Here is an 18,470-nt window from a genome sequence, read left to right on the forward strand (position 1 = left end):
AAAATATACACATCTGTCTCATTCAATGTATTGTCAGTTTTATTATTCTGTTATATAAAATTCTAGCTTATTCTTATTTTAGTTCCAGAGCAGGGGTGTAGCCAGAAATTTTCAAAGAGCGGGGTTCTGAAAAAAGTTAGATCAAAGCAGCTAGCGGGTCCGATCGAACACTGGAATATGCGTGTTTTTAGTAGTCTCAGTAGGGGTTCAAAATGCATTTCAAGCTATGGAAAATTCCTATCTATGATACTGAAAAATGATTTTATTTTTTTTTTAACATTTCGACCCACAAAACCACTGGAATGAAAATATTTGGCCGTGCCGAGTAAGTAGTGGTGAAAAACACTGATATACAGACTATAATTCACCAAGTTCAGTTAATAAAGGCTAGTGCAGTGGTTCTGCAATGGCTAGTCAACGACATAACTTACAGGTTGTACTATGATTGTAACTTTAGCTGTATCTTCTTGTCCTGCTTCATCAGTTACTGTTAGTTGAAAAGTATAATCGCCAACTTCCAAGTTTGATAATTCAATGCATTTCTTTCTTGCTCCCTGCGATGAAAACATAAATGAGGAAGTTGAGTTTGGTATATTTATAACGAAATAATCTAAATTAGACATATATTTTCGATATCGCATATTGTGAATTGTTTCTGTGTGTAACAGATACAGTACTGATAGATGTTACATAATAACCTAATCAACTTTCTGTATAGAAAAATGCATGATAATGCCATGAACTCCACAAGAAAAAACATAACATAAGAAAACCACTTATTACTGAAATTGTCGTATTTTATGGACCATAACGCGGAATTTTTAATTCTTTTTCCCTCAAAAATCGATTGTGCTCCTTATAAGCCGGTGCATCGAATGTATGGATCAGGTAATGCTTTACGCTTTATTGCATACACTCAAAACCAGTACCAGTACAGGTTCGGTCTTATAGCTCAGTGAAGCAAATGTACGGATAAAAACGGATCCTATAAGGAGCACTATGGTCTAAAATATATACTGTAATTGAAATTAAACTAAAATAAAAAAGATAATAATCTTATCCCAGAAGCCTGTCTCCAAAAAAAAACATGTTTAGGCCCCAAATTGTGACTGACTGCTTACTTAGGGTCTTGCTCGGAGTGGATACACCATATGTGGGTAACCATACATAATAAATTGTAATAAATGTAACATAAATATATTATAATTGAAACAAGAATGAGCTAAATTTTGCAAAAAATATGATTGAATATTATTTTTGCAAGTAACGTCAGTTGCGACTGTGGGAAGGAAGCCATTATTCACACGTTGAAATTATCAGGTTGTCGGTTGTAAACAGATATATGTATTTCCTGATAACATAAGACCGTTAGTTTAATAACAGACATTCGGTAATAACATTTGGGCTATTTAAATATAAACTATTACAGTTTTATATTTTTATAAATCTTTTTTATTATATCATAAAAAATTAACATTGAAGAGTTGTGATACTCAAAAATAAAAGATGTGGAAAAAAATTTGATGACAAAATGTTATTTAGGCATATCAGAATAAGAATAGCATATTCTTTTGAATTAAATTATCATTGTTTTAATTCCACTATTAGTATTATTTTCATTTGCATAGTGTTATTGGTTGTCTGAAAAATACCACGTTTTTCAGCCATGGAAGAATTCCCATCAAAAGGAATTTTGCTTTCATTTGCTGTAATAGTACTAATATCTTTTAATTCTCTTCCACTATTGTAATATTTATTTACACACACATTATAGACTGCTCAAACTGTAGAAAAGTGGCAATGCAACGCCTACAAAACACAAAACTACAACGTCTACAAGCTGTGGATCCATTAACGATTTAATACATAAAATACCTTTCATGCATAGTGACGAGAAAACAAAGGCGAGGGGAGGCTTAAACGAGAAAGGTTGGCAACCACTGGAACAATGTTTGTATTTGAAGTTATTCACTGTGATTTTACTGCACTTTAAGTCAATTTATTAATATTCTCCGAAAAAAACAAGTTTTGGAGAAAATATACTTTTAAAATATCCAACCTGTTGATTGCTGAACAACACTACAGAATTCTAGGTTTATGATAAATTATTTCAGAATAATTTTTTGAAAAACATGCAAAATACGAAAACTGCTTTACATTTGGGAGGTGACAAGCGTTATAAATATTATTAGAATCAGAACGCTTATTTGAATTATGTAGAAACAATGTATTGAGAGAATATTCACTCTTTAGGTAATTTCCAACTATATTTAAGCTATCAATAAAAGCAATGTCCCTCTGGTTAGCAGGAAGGAAATAATCGATGGAAATTAAAAGCCCAGCAAAATAAAAGTGAAATACTGTATTACATTTACAGCATTCATAGATCATAAAATTCAAAGAAAGATCTGAGCTAAACAAAATTTGAATGAGATTACATTGGTATAGAAGTTTTACAAAAAAAAGACAACAGGGTGAAATCTTTGTGGAATTTACATATGTCAGAGATTTCCAAGCTTTTATAAATCATGTCGCAATTACTTTCTGTAATGCAAATCATATTACAATGGAAAGAAAATTTGGCTTAAGGAAAAGTTTCAATATATGTTCATAAAATCAATGAGATTTTTGTGAACATAAAGATAATGTGCGTGAATGAACCGCTGACATATGTCATCTTTTCATGATGGAAAAATTTTCTAGTTTCTGTGGGGAAATAATTATAATTTTTTATTTAGCTAATTTCACTAATATTGCTTAGTTAATTAACATTATTTTATACATATTTACGGGCACATAATAAACTATTTGAATCGCACAAAAGCTAGAGTGCGACCTGCACGTAACGCAAGACATATTGAACAAATAACAAAAACAGAGTTTTTATGCATTATGAGGGAGGAATAAAAGAGTTCAAAAAAGGTTGGGAACCACTAACCTAGTATTTAAAGCCTAGACCTAATTGTTATGGTGACATCTCAGTTTGAAATCTTGGGTTCAAATCCCATGCCGGCGTATAAATACCACTTTAAAATATTACACCATTTGAAGCAATGTGTAAAATTAAAACAAAGCATACCAACCATACTTATAACTTAAAAGATTTGAAAAAACCTGTCAAAGCACTCGAAGCCTGTAATTTACGGTACTTAATAATTTACTCAAACAAACTATATAATCATATAGTTTATAATATTTACAAAAAAGCAATATCTTGTTTGATTTTCGTGACATTAGCAAACAAATGTTGGAGACAATTTTGACGCCAATTATACTAGTCTTCTTAAATAATATGACCGTAAATAAAACTTCAGGATTGGGAAATGTAGATCCATTTTAAATATTCAAACACCAAGCATCACACAGAATGTAGTTGATGAAATATATATATATTCACGGGCTATTTCTGTGAGGCTGTGATGCCGAAAATATCATTGCTAATTTATTAATTGAACACTAAACATTGAACATAATAAATAGAATAAACATTATTAGAATAAACATGATGCGATGACCTTCTGGGAATTCGGACGAAAAAAAATCAAAATCCCATAAAGTGTGAAGAGATCTATCATTGTGATTCTGCTGGATAACACATTTTTAAACTGTTGGGATAGAATTTTTGTATTTATCCCAGAGAGAGGAAAGCCGATACAATGAATTAGTAATATTGCATACCACGACTGCTCGTCTGGTTACCAGCGCATGAGGTTATCCCCCACAGAATTTAAACTTGAATTACTGTGGGATAATCAGACATGCTATGGCAAACGCATTCTGCTTGGAACAAAGCACCAACTGTTGCGCTTTCAAAATTGCTAACCAAAGTGAAATGTGTTTGTAATTTACTATACCTGCATATCAACCACATCCTTCTTGCTGTCAGGACTGAGTGACCATTTGTAATTGACAATTCCCCAATCATCTGTGCTGTCATTCCCACATAATACAGCTGATGTTTGTGGTAAGTGAATCACCTGATTTGATCCAGCATTGGCGATTGGTGGATTGTCGATTTCTGAAGGAAAAGCAGAGTACAGATAGAGGTAGAGTACAGATGAACGAAAGAGGGGGAAGGATGCCCAAAATGAATCGAATATGCAACTTGAATCATTATATTCAAGATTTTGGAAAAGTTTTATTTGAAAAATTATTATTATGAGAAATTGAAGTCTAACAGTATACACAATATCATTCATTAGTGTTTGAAATCTGTAAAAATAGAAAACCAATGAAATCATTATTTTTTGTTAACTTTTCTGCATCACAAAATTCAAACTCATTGAATTCGATGTGTTCTCAACTAAACAAGACAAAAAATAGTAGACTAGACCAGTTGGTTTTGGTCATCCCTAGTTATATGTAGAAAGTGGATTAGGTTATCTACTCCCAGCATGATATACTATAATGATAACCTGAACGCGCCCCCATCAAATGGGCGTGTGTAAAATTACTGTAGTAATAACAGGGTGATAAAAGAAAGGAATTAAAATACTATAAAACAAGTAGCCTATATTCTATACATCATCCCCATTGAAAAGTTGAAACAAGTATTATCTTTTCGGCAAACAGATTAGCAATAGTAATGTGTAAACAATCTGGAATCCAGATGTTTTAACCCTGTCACGGGTTAGAGATGGAGATAAATAAATGAAGTTTTGTGACAAAATATTTTAGAATTGGTCATGGGTTATTAACATATTGTAGTATTTTGCACATTTTGAGTAATGCAGCACTTGTAACATTGCACTGAAATATGTGTAGAATATGACTCTTACAATACTACTATAAGTGTTACTAAAATAAGAATGGATAGTTATAAAATTCCTGAGTGTTCGAAATGAATCTTTTTAAAATGGGAAAACAACATTTTCCTATTAAAATATAAGTAGAAAACACATTTGACACTAGCTAAATTATATCCATTATAATTTGAAATGTGACGCAACAGTATCTCAATCAATCACTTACTGTTTTTAACAATGATTATTGCCTCTGTGTAATCTGTTACTTTATCAGTATCTGTAACTGTTAATTTGAATGTGTAGTTTCCGACAATGAGACCAGTAATTTTCAGCACCTGAAAATACAAATGGATATGTAAATATATACAAAGGGTTTAAATTGGTACATTCACAAATAATTCATGACAGTCTATGAAAGTTGGTCCTCACTTTTTTTAGAATATATGAAGCATTAACTTAAGTACAGTTCTGGTAAAATAGCTCATGTAGAATAAGTGTCTTGAAAATTCAGTTTGAAAATATAAAAAATAATGGCCAATTAAAATTGATCCATGAAATGAATTTAGATGGTTGGAAATACTGTCCTTTCTCTATTATAAAATTTGTGACAAATTGATATACCTGATTAGCAAATATTTAGATTTAAAATAAACACTAGGGATACTATCCATAAACATTCCTAATTTTTATACTATCTACCAGACATCAGAAAAAAAATTCACACCGGTCTGTAAAAATATACATGAAGTCTGGTTACAATTTCAATTTTGTTGTGTGTCAGTTCTCAATATATCTTAACCAGGTTTTCTTTAAATTATAATCAATGTTTATTGAAGTTTTTACATCATTCGATACTCCTGTAGAGATATACAAAATATAATATGGTATTGATAAATTACCTTTGCAATTTAAAAAAATCAAAAACTTTATGAACTTATTGAAAAGTTTGTGGAAAATATTTGTAAGATAATAAGAATTCAGAGCAGTGTAAATCCTAACAGCTTATGGAATTTCTTACATACATGTGATTTCGAAATGTACACAAATTAAAATCAAAAAAGCATTGCAATAGGCTATTGAATTGAATCCCACAATTGGTAATCCACCAAAAACATCATTTTAATTAAGCACTTATTCCATATTGTGTTTAGTGATTATATATATACATTCAAATATTACCAATAATGATTTATTTACATAGAGACAACTCATGCCAAAGTCCAATATTTATACCCTAAGGGTTGTTTGAATAAACACATGTAGACGGGTATTACGATATGACTAATCTAGTACAGGATCTTGTGAATTATAACATGAATTAATGAATATGAATGATGCTATAGAATTATTAATGTTATATTCACAAAATAATATTTTGTATTTTCAGATTTTTTCATATCATTAGGCTCATTATATGAAACAAGGCATGATACATAATCAATGATGGCAAAAACTAAAGTATGTGCTATTTCGAATATATTCCGATGAAAATTTATACATAAATTATTATATATTCCTGGGATTAAAATTTTATAGTATGGTGAAGTAAATATGATTAAAAATAAACATTGTTTAATTGGTTCTTATATTTATTATCTCCATCAGGAGGTAAATGAAGCCTTTTTTGATAAGTTCATTAGTTTTCAATATATTAAAACGATAAATTTTAATATTAATAAAACATTTTATATCAATTCCAAACTAAAAAATTTAACATTCCGAAAATATCAAAGTTTGAAGGTTTTTGACTACTTGATTCGTTTGGGACAACCCTTGCCATAATGCTAAATTTCCTTTTTTGTATTTAACTAGGAGAATCAGCATTAAAAGTAAATTTATATCTCTAAGTCAATACCATACAGAAGCATAATTGAGTTTCTTTAAATTTTTTTTTGATGAATTGACCAGTTAGTTCAGTTTTCCTTAAATTACATGCCATTGACATAGATTTTCTGAATTTTTTCCGACATCAAATAAACAAAGCATTGATTTGAAAAAAAAATGGTACAAGTCAATGAACATCAGTACAATCAATTCGTATCCAAAGTGGTTAATCTACCAACCAACCATTCCTGGCTTAATTCAATACACAAATGGATTCAACCCTTAGTTTAACCTTATTTTGATCAATGATGTGCTTTGGGCTTCATACACATGTGACAAGCCATGTGACAATAGAGTAGAATTCCAGAATGTGGCAATGTAATCAATCTTTATGAAGTAACAAAAGGTTTTGTCGCTGATCTCAATCATATCATAATATCATATTACAAGAGACAATTATTGCGCAAGTGTGAATAACCAGCTATTGGACGCAGTTCAAATAGTAATGTTTAGTTCACTAACGAATAGTTGTCCAGTAAGTAGTTCAAAAAAATGCCTATTTAAAATTACAGTTCATAACATTTTAAGTCATAAACTTTTTATTATCATTAATGACATTTTCAAATTGTAAACAAACTGAATTTGGGGTTTGAAATGATTTATAGCATATTGTGGCTATTTATGAAATCAAGAAGGAATGAAAATTATTCATATTTCTAACTGATATAATCATTTAAAAATTGTTAACAAGAAATTTATAATAGGGTTATAATAGTTTGCATTTTGGAATCTGTTTTAAATTTTTACAATATATTTTATGGCAACAAGTTTTAACCAAATAATATACTTTTGCTGATGAATCAGGCATCCATTAGATGCAGGGTATGTGATTGAAATAGCTGAACTAAAAATTTTACATTATGAATACAATTTAAAATAATATTTTCGAACATGAAATTTATTTTAAATTTTGGCCATGTTTAAAACAAAGAACAAAAGTTGATATATATTTGATGAGCATTTAAAAATGCAAGAAAGTGAGGTGATTTGATTGGTTCTACATTTTCTACAGTTTTCAGAAATGGAATGAACGTGTTATTATTGAGCGTTCTCGGTTATACCATTAGACTAGACTATTTTTTTTAAAACTATTCCAAAATCAAGAATTCAAAGTATAGAATACAATTACAGTAATTCCAATGATCAATCCAAACATTTCAAATCGTTGTAACTCGCAGCAAGTCATTATATGTAAAAGCTAGTTAATTAAAAATACCAGAAGGCTTCAATAAATACCGTAACTCTAGTCCAACGACCACTTATTCAAAAACAGACAAGTCTCAACATAATCCCCCTCAAACAATCAAACATCCAAACAGATCGATAATCATGAGCAAAAAATGTTTACAATAGTCCACTCAGCTCTCAATATCACTTAGAATATGACAATAAATGACATGTTTAAATACACTTGAAACACATAGCATTGTACTCAAGCTTGTCAATTATGGTGTTATGTTATAGAATGCAGAAAAAATCGATACTAGACAGAATTGCACCATTGCAATAGTACTATAGTTAAACAAGCATGAATATTGCATAAAAGATACGATATAACCCTCTTTCATGTTTAATTTTATATAAATTTAGACATTCGCAACCTACAAATAGGATAGACAATCCACAAAAATGTTCTCAAAACAAACAAAAATATGCTACTCCACGTGTCAATGTTATGACAAGAATATACATTGGCTCATTTACAAGAGTTCTTGTCTTTGAACTTGACCTTATCATTTTGACATTCCTAATTTGAATTGACATAGGAGAATATTACAAAAAAAGAAGGATTTGAAAATTCGGATGGTTTGTGATATTTTATTTAAATATGAAACACTAGGAATTACCTAATTGAACAGAAAAGTTATGGTAGATAGGCTATAACTCTTTCATCAAAAATATTGGTAAGCAGCTACTCAGAACTATTTTTCGTTAATTCTAATTTACAGTAGATATAAACTTCCAATTGAAAGCTTCAATTGTACTATAAAATGAACCATGTGAAAGAACATGCTTCATATCACAAATATATTATATAGTATCTACGGAGACAGTGCAAAATTAAGCCTTTTTTGTTTAATTTGTGATTATACATTTGAGCTTATAATTATCAGGTGATGGAATTTTCTATTTCAACCAAATTTAACATGATGTGACTACATGTGAGAATTTTTTCATAGTGATTAATTAGCAATTTTAGATGAAATTCAAGATTCAAGAGAGCACTTTTCTTCATTCATTAGTTATAAGAACGCATATGGGTAATGAATGCATCAGTGAAATGTTGCAATGTATATAGCAACTAGCAAACTTTATTTTAATTTATAAAGTAAGTGTATATATATATAATCAGATGAAAAAATTAAGATTAAAAGTATGGTATTGTGTAATTGAGATAGTCAAAAAATTATATTCAAGGATACATAGAAACCAACACAGAACATACTTTTTCATTTGGAAGATTCCCGTTCTTATCTTTATTAATATTGGCTTGTAAAGGTCCTTCTACTTCTTCCCATTCATACGTCTCAATACCGTCATCATCATGGCTCTCTGTCGAGAAAACAAAATTAACAAAAGTTTTGAAGAAATACTAGTGTTTATTATACCTTATATATAAAAAAGAAATGAGATTCTGTAAAAATTTATCAAAGTCATACATTATTTCACAAACTCTCTATCTTGTTGAATTCTTTGCGCCTTATATGATCAAACACTTATCATAAACTTGAATAAGGTGTAAAAAGGAAAAATTTCACAAGAGATATGTTCTGCTAGATAGGTATTATTCATACCATCCACATCTTTGAAGATTTACACATAAATTAATTCTTAATTTGACACTGGTGAAGAGGTGGAGGGAAAATTTTTTAAACAAGATTCTAAATGTGTATAATAATATACAAATATACTCGCCTACAAGTTACTAAAGATTTCATTATATAATAGTTGTTCCGGAAATTTCAAGTGATTGAAATATGTATATAAAGTGAAGCCATCAGCCTGATGAGCTTCCCAATTGAAATAAACAGAACATAGAGTCATAATAAACTTACGTGATCCATCTAAAAGAGTAGAATCAGTCGGTAAAGTGAGTTCTTGGAAAGTTGGTGATATAACAGCAACAGGTGGTTTATTGACTCGGAGTTTTGGTAGAACGGTAATGTTTACTGACGCTTCTCCATATGAATTTTCCCCACTTACTTCAACCTGAAAAAATGTGCAATATTACTTAATAAGAGATAACATGCCAATATCAAAAATCTAAAATAAGCTATAATTTATGTGCATCTACAATTTTGGTCGCAAAACTGCATTATTAAAATATACCTCTCTAAAATTGATTTTAAAACTTGAGAAAAAGAGGAAGCAGTTCCTCTTTTAATAGAATTTAATAGAATATTAATCTAATTTCAAGGCTAATTGAATTCAAACATCTTTTTTTTTCAGTTAACCTGGAACCAATGTTTTTACCCTTTTAAGATTTCAAATATTTTTTATTGTTGGTAATACTCTCACAACCGCAAGAAAAATACTTGGTTGTGGAGCACTGTCTAAAATATATCATATGCCATTGATTGCATGTCACAAAGTCATGCCACCTAATATGTTTCCTAAAGTACATTTTATTAATATTCCCATTTATTAGGCTTGGCAGTTTTAAATATTTTTCAGACTGGCATCTCTTTGACTTATAAAAAACTGTAAATAGCAGGCAATACCAATCTGTGTGTCGTAAAATTTGACAATAACGGATATGAAGAAGCAATAAAACATTGGTGTGAGAACAACACCCAAGATTCAATAATAAACATTGGTAATTATGAATATAACAAATAAAAACATGTAAACACTAAACAGAGTATAAATATGCAGGTCCGTCAAAACAGAAACTCAATTAAAAAAGTTGATTAAGAACAGATAAATACAAAATATGCTATTTTATTAATAAAACACAAATTACTGAATATAGAAACTAGAGAAATCCGAAACGAATCAAATGACCAAATTTTTAAAAATTGAATATTTTTGATATGTAAGCTATATTCTGAATTCTTGATTTTAGGGATACTTTAGAATAGTTTCATTTGTAGGTTTGGTATTTTGAGCATTTATTAATACCTGAAGTTCAATCAAAACAAATTAGACTTCACTTAGTTAGCTACTGATAATGTAAAAATAGAAAAATGTTTAGAGTGAGGTTTTTCCTAACTTTCTGAGAAAAAGCTACCAAACTTAATTCATATAAATCAACCTGATTTGTGATAATTTATTTGTTAATAAAACATACTTATTAGCACTTACTTTAGAATCTGCTGTTAGACAATAAAAAAATAGTTCCAGAATGTATTTGTCAAAACAAGTTATTTGATTTGGCAACTCTCTTTCAATTTCAATTAAACAGAAAAATCATCTTACTAAATGACTTGCTTAATCATTTTCCCCATTTTATTTTCAAACGAAATATAACCAATGAAAACAAACCTTGAATTCATATTCTCCTTGTGTAAGCGTTGCCAGTTTCAATGTTTCTGTCTCAATACCAGACTGTGTTCCTTGGAAATCTTCAGGATGTTTTATCAACTTCCATAGATAGTCATATGGATGATCTGTTAGTACAAGCAAACAATTGATGACATAGCAAAATATATAGGTAGTTAGCAAAAGCGAAAAACTTATTCTTTCAACTCCAAAATCAAAAGTAAAAAGTGTCAGAAACAGGGGAATATAATATGTTTTTTGCAGATAATAAGTTAATATAAAATTCCTGATTTGCCAATTAAAAAACTAAGTATGATGTAAACAGGTATGCCAGTGATATTAAATCAAAGATCGCGTAACAAAGACATAAACTGCTGTATTGTAAAACCCAGTCGAAATACATGAATGAAACACAATGTCATTCATGATTCATGAATAAGAATTAAGGATGTCGAAAAAGTCTTGGGACTTCAAATCATTCAAACACTTTTCAACTGATTCAGAGACGATGGGTTTTAAAACGAAAGTACTTTCAAGAAGCAACCAAGCAGAAAAATAAAGCTAGTCAACAGCGAATCAGTGAATAAATCTTCAGGTTTATATGGTTATTAGCTTTGTCTGAACAGGAGCTTAAAGAACAGTTTAAATTTTATTAAACAATGATTTATTCACATATAATTGCACACAAAACAAATAGTTATTAAAGTATATTATTAAAATTCCAAAATATAGTTCAATGTTAAAGCCAACTTTGCAAATTATTTTTAAATCTCAGTAATAGAATCTTATCTGTGGCTAATACCATGCATAAAGCAAATTTAATAAAACATATACAAATGCATTATCAAAAATATTAGTTTGCATTCAATAACAAAGTATGTACCAGTCACAATTGTACCAGTTACAATTTTACCAGTTTTATTTAATTGTATTAGGTATGCAATTCAAGCAAGCAGTAATGAATATTTTGAAATAATAATAATGTTTCCACAAACCTGATAATGGAGAGACATCAGCATGAATTGCAACAGAGTCGACTGGCAATCTTATTTCTTGATTACCGCCTGTAGACACTGTTAATTTGATTCTTTCTACTGTAGTTGATTTTGTTGTTGTAGCTAAAGTTGAACTAGTCAATGTAGATGTAATTGTGGTAGCGGACGGTGCAGGTGAAGTATTAGGGACAGTTGATGTAGAGACAGTGCTTGAAGATGGCGGTTTCGAAGTTGTCACTTGAAATAGAATATAATGTTTTTGAAATCAAGACTATGAACCAAGCAGTTTACAGAAATGCCGATATTTAATTACAATATTAAAATTTAAAAAATTTGTTGATTTGATAATAAATTCACAAAATTTTGTACGTTTTGCTACCTTTCTATTACATGTTGCTTTACCACAATGAAAGATAATGTGAGAATATGAAATTTATTGTTCTAGCTTTATACTTGTAAGATGTTATCGAAACATGGAATGCATGAACAATAAGACAGGAAGTGCCAGTGTGTGACTTTCAGATATATTTATCAAGTCATATCATGCTTTAAGAATAGTTCTTTTTCAGTGCCTCCCTTTTGGTGTTGGGTCGTTCTATTGCAATGCTAATGCTTCATGGCTTTGCTGTATTTCCAATTTTCTTGTCAAATGACCATAGTTGGTTCAATTGAAGATTAAAGTATAGTTGTAACTGAATTAGACAACTATCATTGTAATGTTGTTTCAATACTCCAGATGACGGTATTCATAGGTAATATAAAACTGAAGTAATAAAGTCATTGAAGTTCAAAAACTAAATTCTGTATAATATATGGAACTAAAATGTTACATGGTATAAATCGTTTTTTACCAATATATGTAAAACCATTCAAAAATGTTTGAAAGAGCAAATAACCAAAATTTTTTAAGTGCATTTCAGAGTATTACTCTGAAAGTCCTTTGAAGGCTCTGGGCTAGTCCTATAAGCTGAGAAGTGAGGACTCCCAAAAACAGTTTAAAATTTAAGTAAAAAATCAACTCACCTTCAACTGGAGGTGCCATAGTGTTTAATGATTTCGATGTCTCTTCATGTGGTGAATTTCCAATTCCAACAGTGGGAGAAATTGGCGAGTCCATACCAGAACCAGTATCCGATATATTGTTTTTTAAATTACTAACATGTACAGTGGGTATTGCGCTCGTTTGTATAACGTCATTATTATTTTTATTGTCTGTACCAACTGATACTATATTTTCTTCATTTGAACTTGCATCCAAACTATTATTTGATTCTTCAACTTTGATGGCGTCATCTCCTGCGAATCAGGAAAATGACAATGAAATAGATTTGTTGGTATTTCGGAAGAGCAGGGAGAAAAGAATCAATAAATTGATTGTTGAATTGGTCAACAAGGCAGGCATTCAACACTCGACAGTATTTTTGTTTCGTAGGCTACTCATTGTCTTTTAAAAAAAAAAATCCTCTAAAGTTTCAAATTTTATCCAATCCTTTTTTTACTTTATCCAGCAGCAATAACAGGAGATGAAATAATAAAAACTCACACTTCACAGTTATATCTTGTTTTGTTTGAAGGAGTTAGACCAAGATCTAATGAAAGCTTACAAATATACTTGCTATTCTATAAAAAGAAGATTACGATATTTCTTGGCAGAAATTTAATAATCTCTTAACATTTGTATACATCGATCTTTTTTAATTCATGTTTGGAGATTATCAAGCAAAAGTACAATTCATGCCTAATTTCACCAATTATAATTTTAATAAATGATGATGAAACCAGCATAGGTATTTAATTTACAATATTTCAGGACATAAAACAATCGATGTAACTCTCATATTTTACATATACCGGTACGAGTCATAATGTAGCCTTGAATTTTATTTGATATTAATACAGATATCTGCATTTAGTTGAATTCTCTTAATTAATAATGCCTTATGCTTGTAGAGTTAATTCAGAAAAACATTCACATTCATTCATTTTTTCACATTATAGCTGCTTGATAAATAGATTTACTTTCTGGTTCTTATGTAAATGGCTTAAAAAACTTCAGCAGGAAATTGACTTCCTGATAAGTTAGTAATTGCTACCTCCCAGAGGATAAATTACTGTGGGATGCAACAGATCAATAGTCAATCAATTAATACCTTGCAACAGGTAAGAACATTGCACAACTAATAACAACATGTTTTTATGAATGTTATTAACTTATGAATGTGAAATGCACAAAGTGAAATAAGTTCAAAAAAAAAAAAAAGTTCAATACACTAATACTGTAATTGAAAGTAGAGAGTGCTAAAGAAATTATGAAATAGGTAAGTCAAATTTTACTTCATAATATGCATATTCTACTACTGTTAAATCTCTTCCACTGATAAAAATAAAATTGTAAAGCCAGAGACACTAGTGAAATTTGGAATTACAATTTACAATTATTTCAAATTTATGAATTATTTTGTTGTATTTGTGAAATTAGCAAATCAAAAATATTATTTTTGACCACATAAGAACAAGCTAGCATTTCATTGTCCAAGCCTCATTATAATAATAGAATGAGTAAAATGAATGAAACAACTAGGCCTACCTTTTTTACTTTCTCTCTTGACTCGTATTGTGACGATTGGCAAATTATCATCTTGAAATACGCATCCTCCAGGAACTTCATCACAGTTCATAAGAAGACAAATTTGATCCTAGAGAAGAAGATAATATGGTTGAGATTCAAAATTTCGCCACAAAAAATTTGAATGCTCACAAAAAAGTTAGTGTTTGACAGTGAACCACTGATTTGCAATCAATTATAAATTTGCTCCTATTCTAATTGAATTCATTTTCTACAGCATATTTTTTGAAATAAAATTAAATAATGAATTTTTATGAGAAAAATATGGTGAATTTAACAAAAAGAGTTTACTCATTCATTGAACAAACCGATCCCATCCTATCACAAGGAAACTAAGAAGATTTCAACAATTAATAAATGACCGATTCCAATGAGATTTTCCGACCAAGAAATATTAAATTTAATTGTACAGAAAAATTAGGCATTTTTGTGGGGCACAAACACTTGGTGTCAAATGCACAACAAATGTGCAAAATACATTACAAAAATCATATCAAATAGGGAAAATGCTGTGTACTGTGTATAGCTAACTTGAAGAATTATCAATTTATACTGATTTTACTGCAAATTTTCAAATCCAATTTTAAACCTATTTTCCTATTTTGAACCAGAGAACTTATTTAAATAAAGGACCTTGGTTCAATCTAGTGCTACTCCCACAAGGTGATTGTGATCTCTCCAGGAAACCTTATTAAATAAACATGAATTGGCCAAATAGCCAGAGGGCTTTAACATAACTTAAAATACAATAATATTGGCGAAATAATTTTTACATGATCAAGGGAAAACGAAATCAATCCAAATTCAAGATTATCTATCAATAGCTACAAGCCTGACATTCTTCAAAATTTGCATAAATGACCTGCAATTTTTTAAAGATTTATTGATACAGTAGCAAAGGGTTTATAGCTTATAAATAGGTTTTATTCCCAAATACACATTTAAAAACAATTAGAGAATTGTAAACATTTTTAATGCTTCAATTCCTATTTGGGACATTTAATTTTTGGAAAATCAAGTGTAAAGGTAATTTAAAAAAACGAAATTTGATTTTTCTCCAAATCTTTTAATACTAATACTTATCATATTTATGATAAACCTAATACATACTTCAATTCGAAACATTCCAGCCATGCAACCATCGATATCACAGCATTTTTGACCACATGCATCAGCATCATCTATTTTGAAAAGACTTTTAGTCGCATCTTGTGAAATATTATCTGGTTTTATTGTAGTGTCGCGCAAAAGTTCATAGTTGCAAATACCTGAAAAGGAAATAAAAATGACTAAATAAATCACAAGATCTTTAGATGCTAATTGAACACAAAATGCAGTTCAATGAAATGCTTCTGCTACTTAGGTTTATGTAAACAATACATGAATCAATAACCCTGCAAGGCTAAAGATTTGACAATGAATCAAATTCTTACAACAATCTTCTTTCATACGTTACTGTACATTTATTCTTATTCTAACTGCTATTCAAAACAAATCAACTGAAGAAGACCATTCAAAACAATTGCTGATGTCTGCATATCAGTTATTTCATACAATGCTCAATTAACTTTGACAATATAATAGTGAGAAGGGAATCAAGAAACTTCTTTTCTTGACAACTTTGCAAAAAGATAGATTCCGTGATGATTAATTCTGTATCACAAAAATTTAGCCCACTAGAAGAATACCATAATCTTAGTGGCCCGTCTTCAACAGAATAGTCATATAAGATTTACAGTTTGAAATATGACGCAATAATTAGATTGCAAAAAAGAAGTGCTTTGTAAGTATTTACATATTACTTTTTATCATTATTTTCAAATTTTATGCAGATTATTTTCAAATTTTATGCAGATTATTTGAACATAATCTGTTTGTCAAAATGACATTCATGCATTTATTAATATTATTGGTCACTGTTAACTCACCCTGCTGTGTATACGAACTTACTTACCATCACTTGCTGCTGTAATTTGAAATATAATCCATAATATTAATATTCTGATAGAATACATAATTTGATATGAATTGCAGTTCATTCTGTCTTTTAATTGTTACCCTCACACTCCTTTGTGTTCACAAGATTGATTTTCGAATCATTATAAGTTATTGTTAATAAAGTATGTGATATATATGGATAAGGTTAACTAAATCCAGATACACAAAACAATTCCAAGTAAGCATGATTTGCAATGTATATGGTATACAATAAAACAGCTGAATTGTATATTAACTACAATACACTAAATTCTACAATTAAGATTATATCATTGGCACATTTAATGCTGAAATGAACACATTAATGATAGATAGGCGAAGCTGATATGGGAAATGTACTTGAACTGTCAGCAATTTCTGTAAGTCTAGGATAAGATAAATTACTAGGTAAATCTAATATGATGACGACCACACATCATTTATAACAAAATTATTAGTTTTTTGCAAAATAATTTGGCACGGGAAAGAATATTCATAAGCAAAACAATTTGAAACAGTAACTCATTTCAAAGCAAACAAAACAAAAGTCCATAACTATCCGCAGTCATTATGAATTTATCTAAAATAGCTAAAAAAAAATAAGAATAGGTAGGAGGCAAACTTGATACATCAACTTATTTTGAATAATATTGAGGAAAATAAAAAATGTATTTCAAAGTAAAAAGTGAGGTTCAAAGTTTGTTTTAAGCAACAATGATAATGTAAACAGCACACGAACACATATATTTGCTCCCAACTAGTTTGAATTCAAACAATTTTTGATAACAATTATATTTTAAATAAATTGTGAAAAAAAATCTGGAATGTGAAAGTATTCAAACATACCTACGGTAACAATAATTTCATCAAGCAACATGCAACACAGTGCAAATAAAATTAGACTTACTCTTTATTGAACTTTTGAATATGCTATCATGGGATGATTGGTTAATTTACTGCAATGAGGACTCACACAATAATAATAATAAACAAAAACAATTGGCTTATTATGAAGTTGAAAATGAATGATGTTTATGTACTGTAAACACTGCATAGGGCTCGAATTATAAGTTGATGTTATTGTTTACAATAGATTTTATCGGTATATCGCTTCTATCATACGAAGATGTTAATTCAGACAAAATTTAATGCACTATATTCAAAAGGAAGTTTTTATAAAACAATCAAGAGTACCGGTATATAGTTTTAAATATGGTAACATTGATCAGTGTTAATAAACAAAACTACAATATCAGCTAAAACTACACAAAGTAATATATAATCCTTTGCAATCTAAATGCATTCCCAGGTTCAAATAAATTTCCATTGTACTACATTGTTTCTACAACTTTTTTTAAGGTAATCAGGACTGCATTAGGCTGCAAATGTTGTTCCATTGTATCCCATATCTGCCTTGGAAGAATCCCTGAATGCTATGTACATTCGATCTTTTGTAATTCTCAACTTTTCACTCAGATAACTCATGATTGCCTTAGTATGTTCAATATTTTCAGGTTGAGATAATTTCCCGATACTTTCAAGTTTGCAATTTGCACAAGCTTCCTCTGTTCCAGCAAATGACATCCATGTTCCTGGATGAACTACAACACAAATGTATTTTTCTGGTTTTCCCAAACTTTTAGCCAAAATTTCTGTCATTCCCGCCAGAAAGTCTTTAGGGAATTCATCTTTAGGAACATTGGTGGTTATGGTTAATGAAGGCATTTTATATTCAAGTTTGAACTAAGTCTTATAAGGTAT

General features: G+C 29.6%; 2 protein-coding genes across 3 annotated transcripts in view; both read right to left on the reverse strand.

Moving 5' to 3' along the window:
- LOC120330627 (dyslexia-associated protein KIAA0319-like protein) overlaps positions 1 to 16,825 on the reverse strand; it is a 28,092-nt gene extending 11,267 nt beyond the window's left edge. Inside the window, exons 1-11 of one of the 2 annotated variants that reach the window (XM_078113578.1) lie at positions 16,687 to 16,825; positions 15,843 to 16,000; positions 14,703 to 14,802; positions 13,130 to 13,402; positions 12,107 to 12,343; positions 11,115 to 11,239; positions 9,686 to 9,839; positions 9,076 to 9,182; positions 4,972 to 5,080; positions 3,855 to 4,018; positions 432 to 554 (exon numbers count right to left, since the gene is read on the reverse strand). In XM_078113578.1, coding sequence (XP_077969704.1) covers positions 432 to 554; positions 3,855 to 4,018; positions 4,972 to 5,080; positions 9,076 to 9,182; positions 9,686 to 9,839; positions 11,115 to 11,239; positions 12,107 to 12,343; positions 13,130 to 13,402; positions 14,703 to 14,802; positions 15,843 to 16,000; positions 16,687 to 16,771 — 1,635 coding nt within the window. In that variant the 5' untranslated portion in view covers positions 16,772 to 16,825. Of the gene's footprint in view, positions 1 to 431; positions 555 to 3,854; positions 4,019 to 4,971; positions 5,081 to 9,075; positions 9,183 to 9,685; positions 9,840 to 11,114; positions 11,240 to 12,106; positions 12,344 to 13,129; positions 13,403 to 14,693; positions 14,803 to 15,842; positions 16,001 to 16,686 lie in introns of both variants that reach the window. The other variant, XM_039397503.2, reaches the window with a different exon arrangement.
- Positions 16,826 to 16,879: 54 nt separating this feature from the next.
- On the reverse strand, positions 16,880 to 18,448 carry LOC120330639 (macrophage migration inhibitory factor-like). The gene has a single exon (XM_039397516.2). It carries the CDS (start codon positions 18,432 to 18,434, stop codon positions 18,084 to 18,086), a length of 351 nt encoding a protein of 116 aa, XP_039253450.2. The 5' UTR covers positions 18,435 to 18,448; the 3' UTR covers positions 16,880 to 18,083.
- Positions 18,449 to 18,470: the final 22 nt, after the last annotated feature.

Source organism: Styela clava, chromosome 6 (assembly GCF_964204865.1).
Source record: "Styela clava chromosome 6, kaStyClav1.hap1.2, whole genome shotgun sequence".
In the NCBI taxonomy this organism is placed as follows: Eukaryota; Metazoa; Chordata; class Ascidiacea; order Stolidobranchia; family Styelidae; genus Styela; species Styela clava.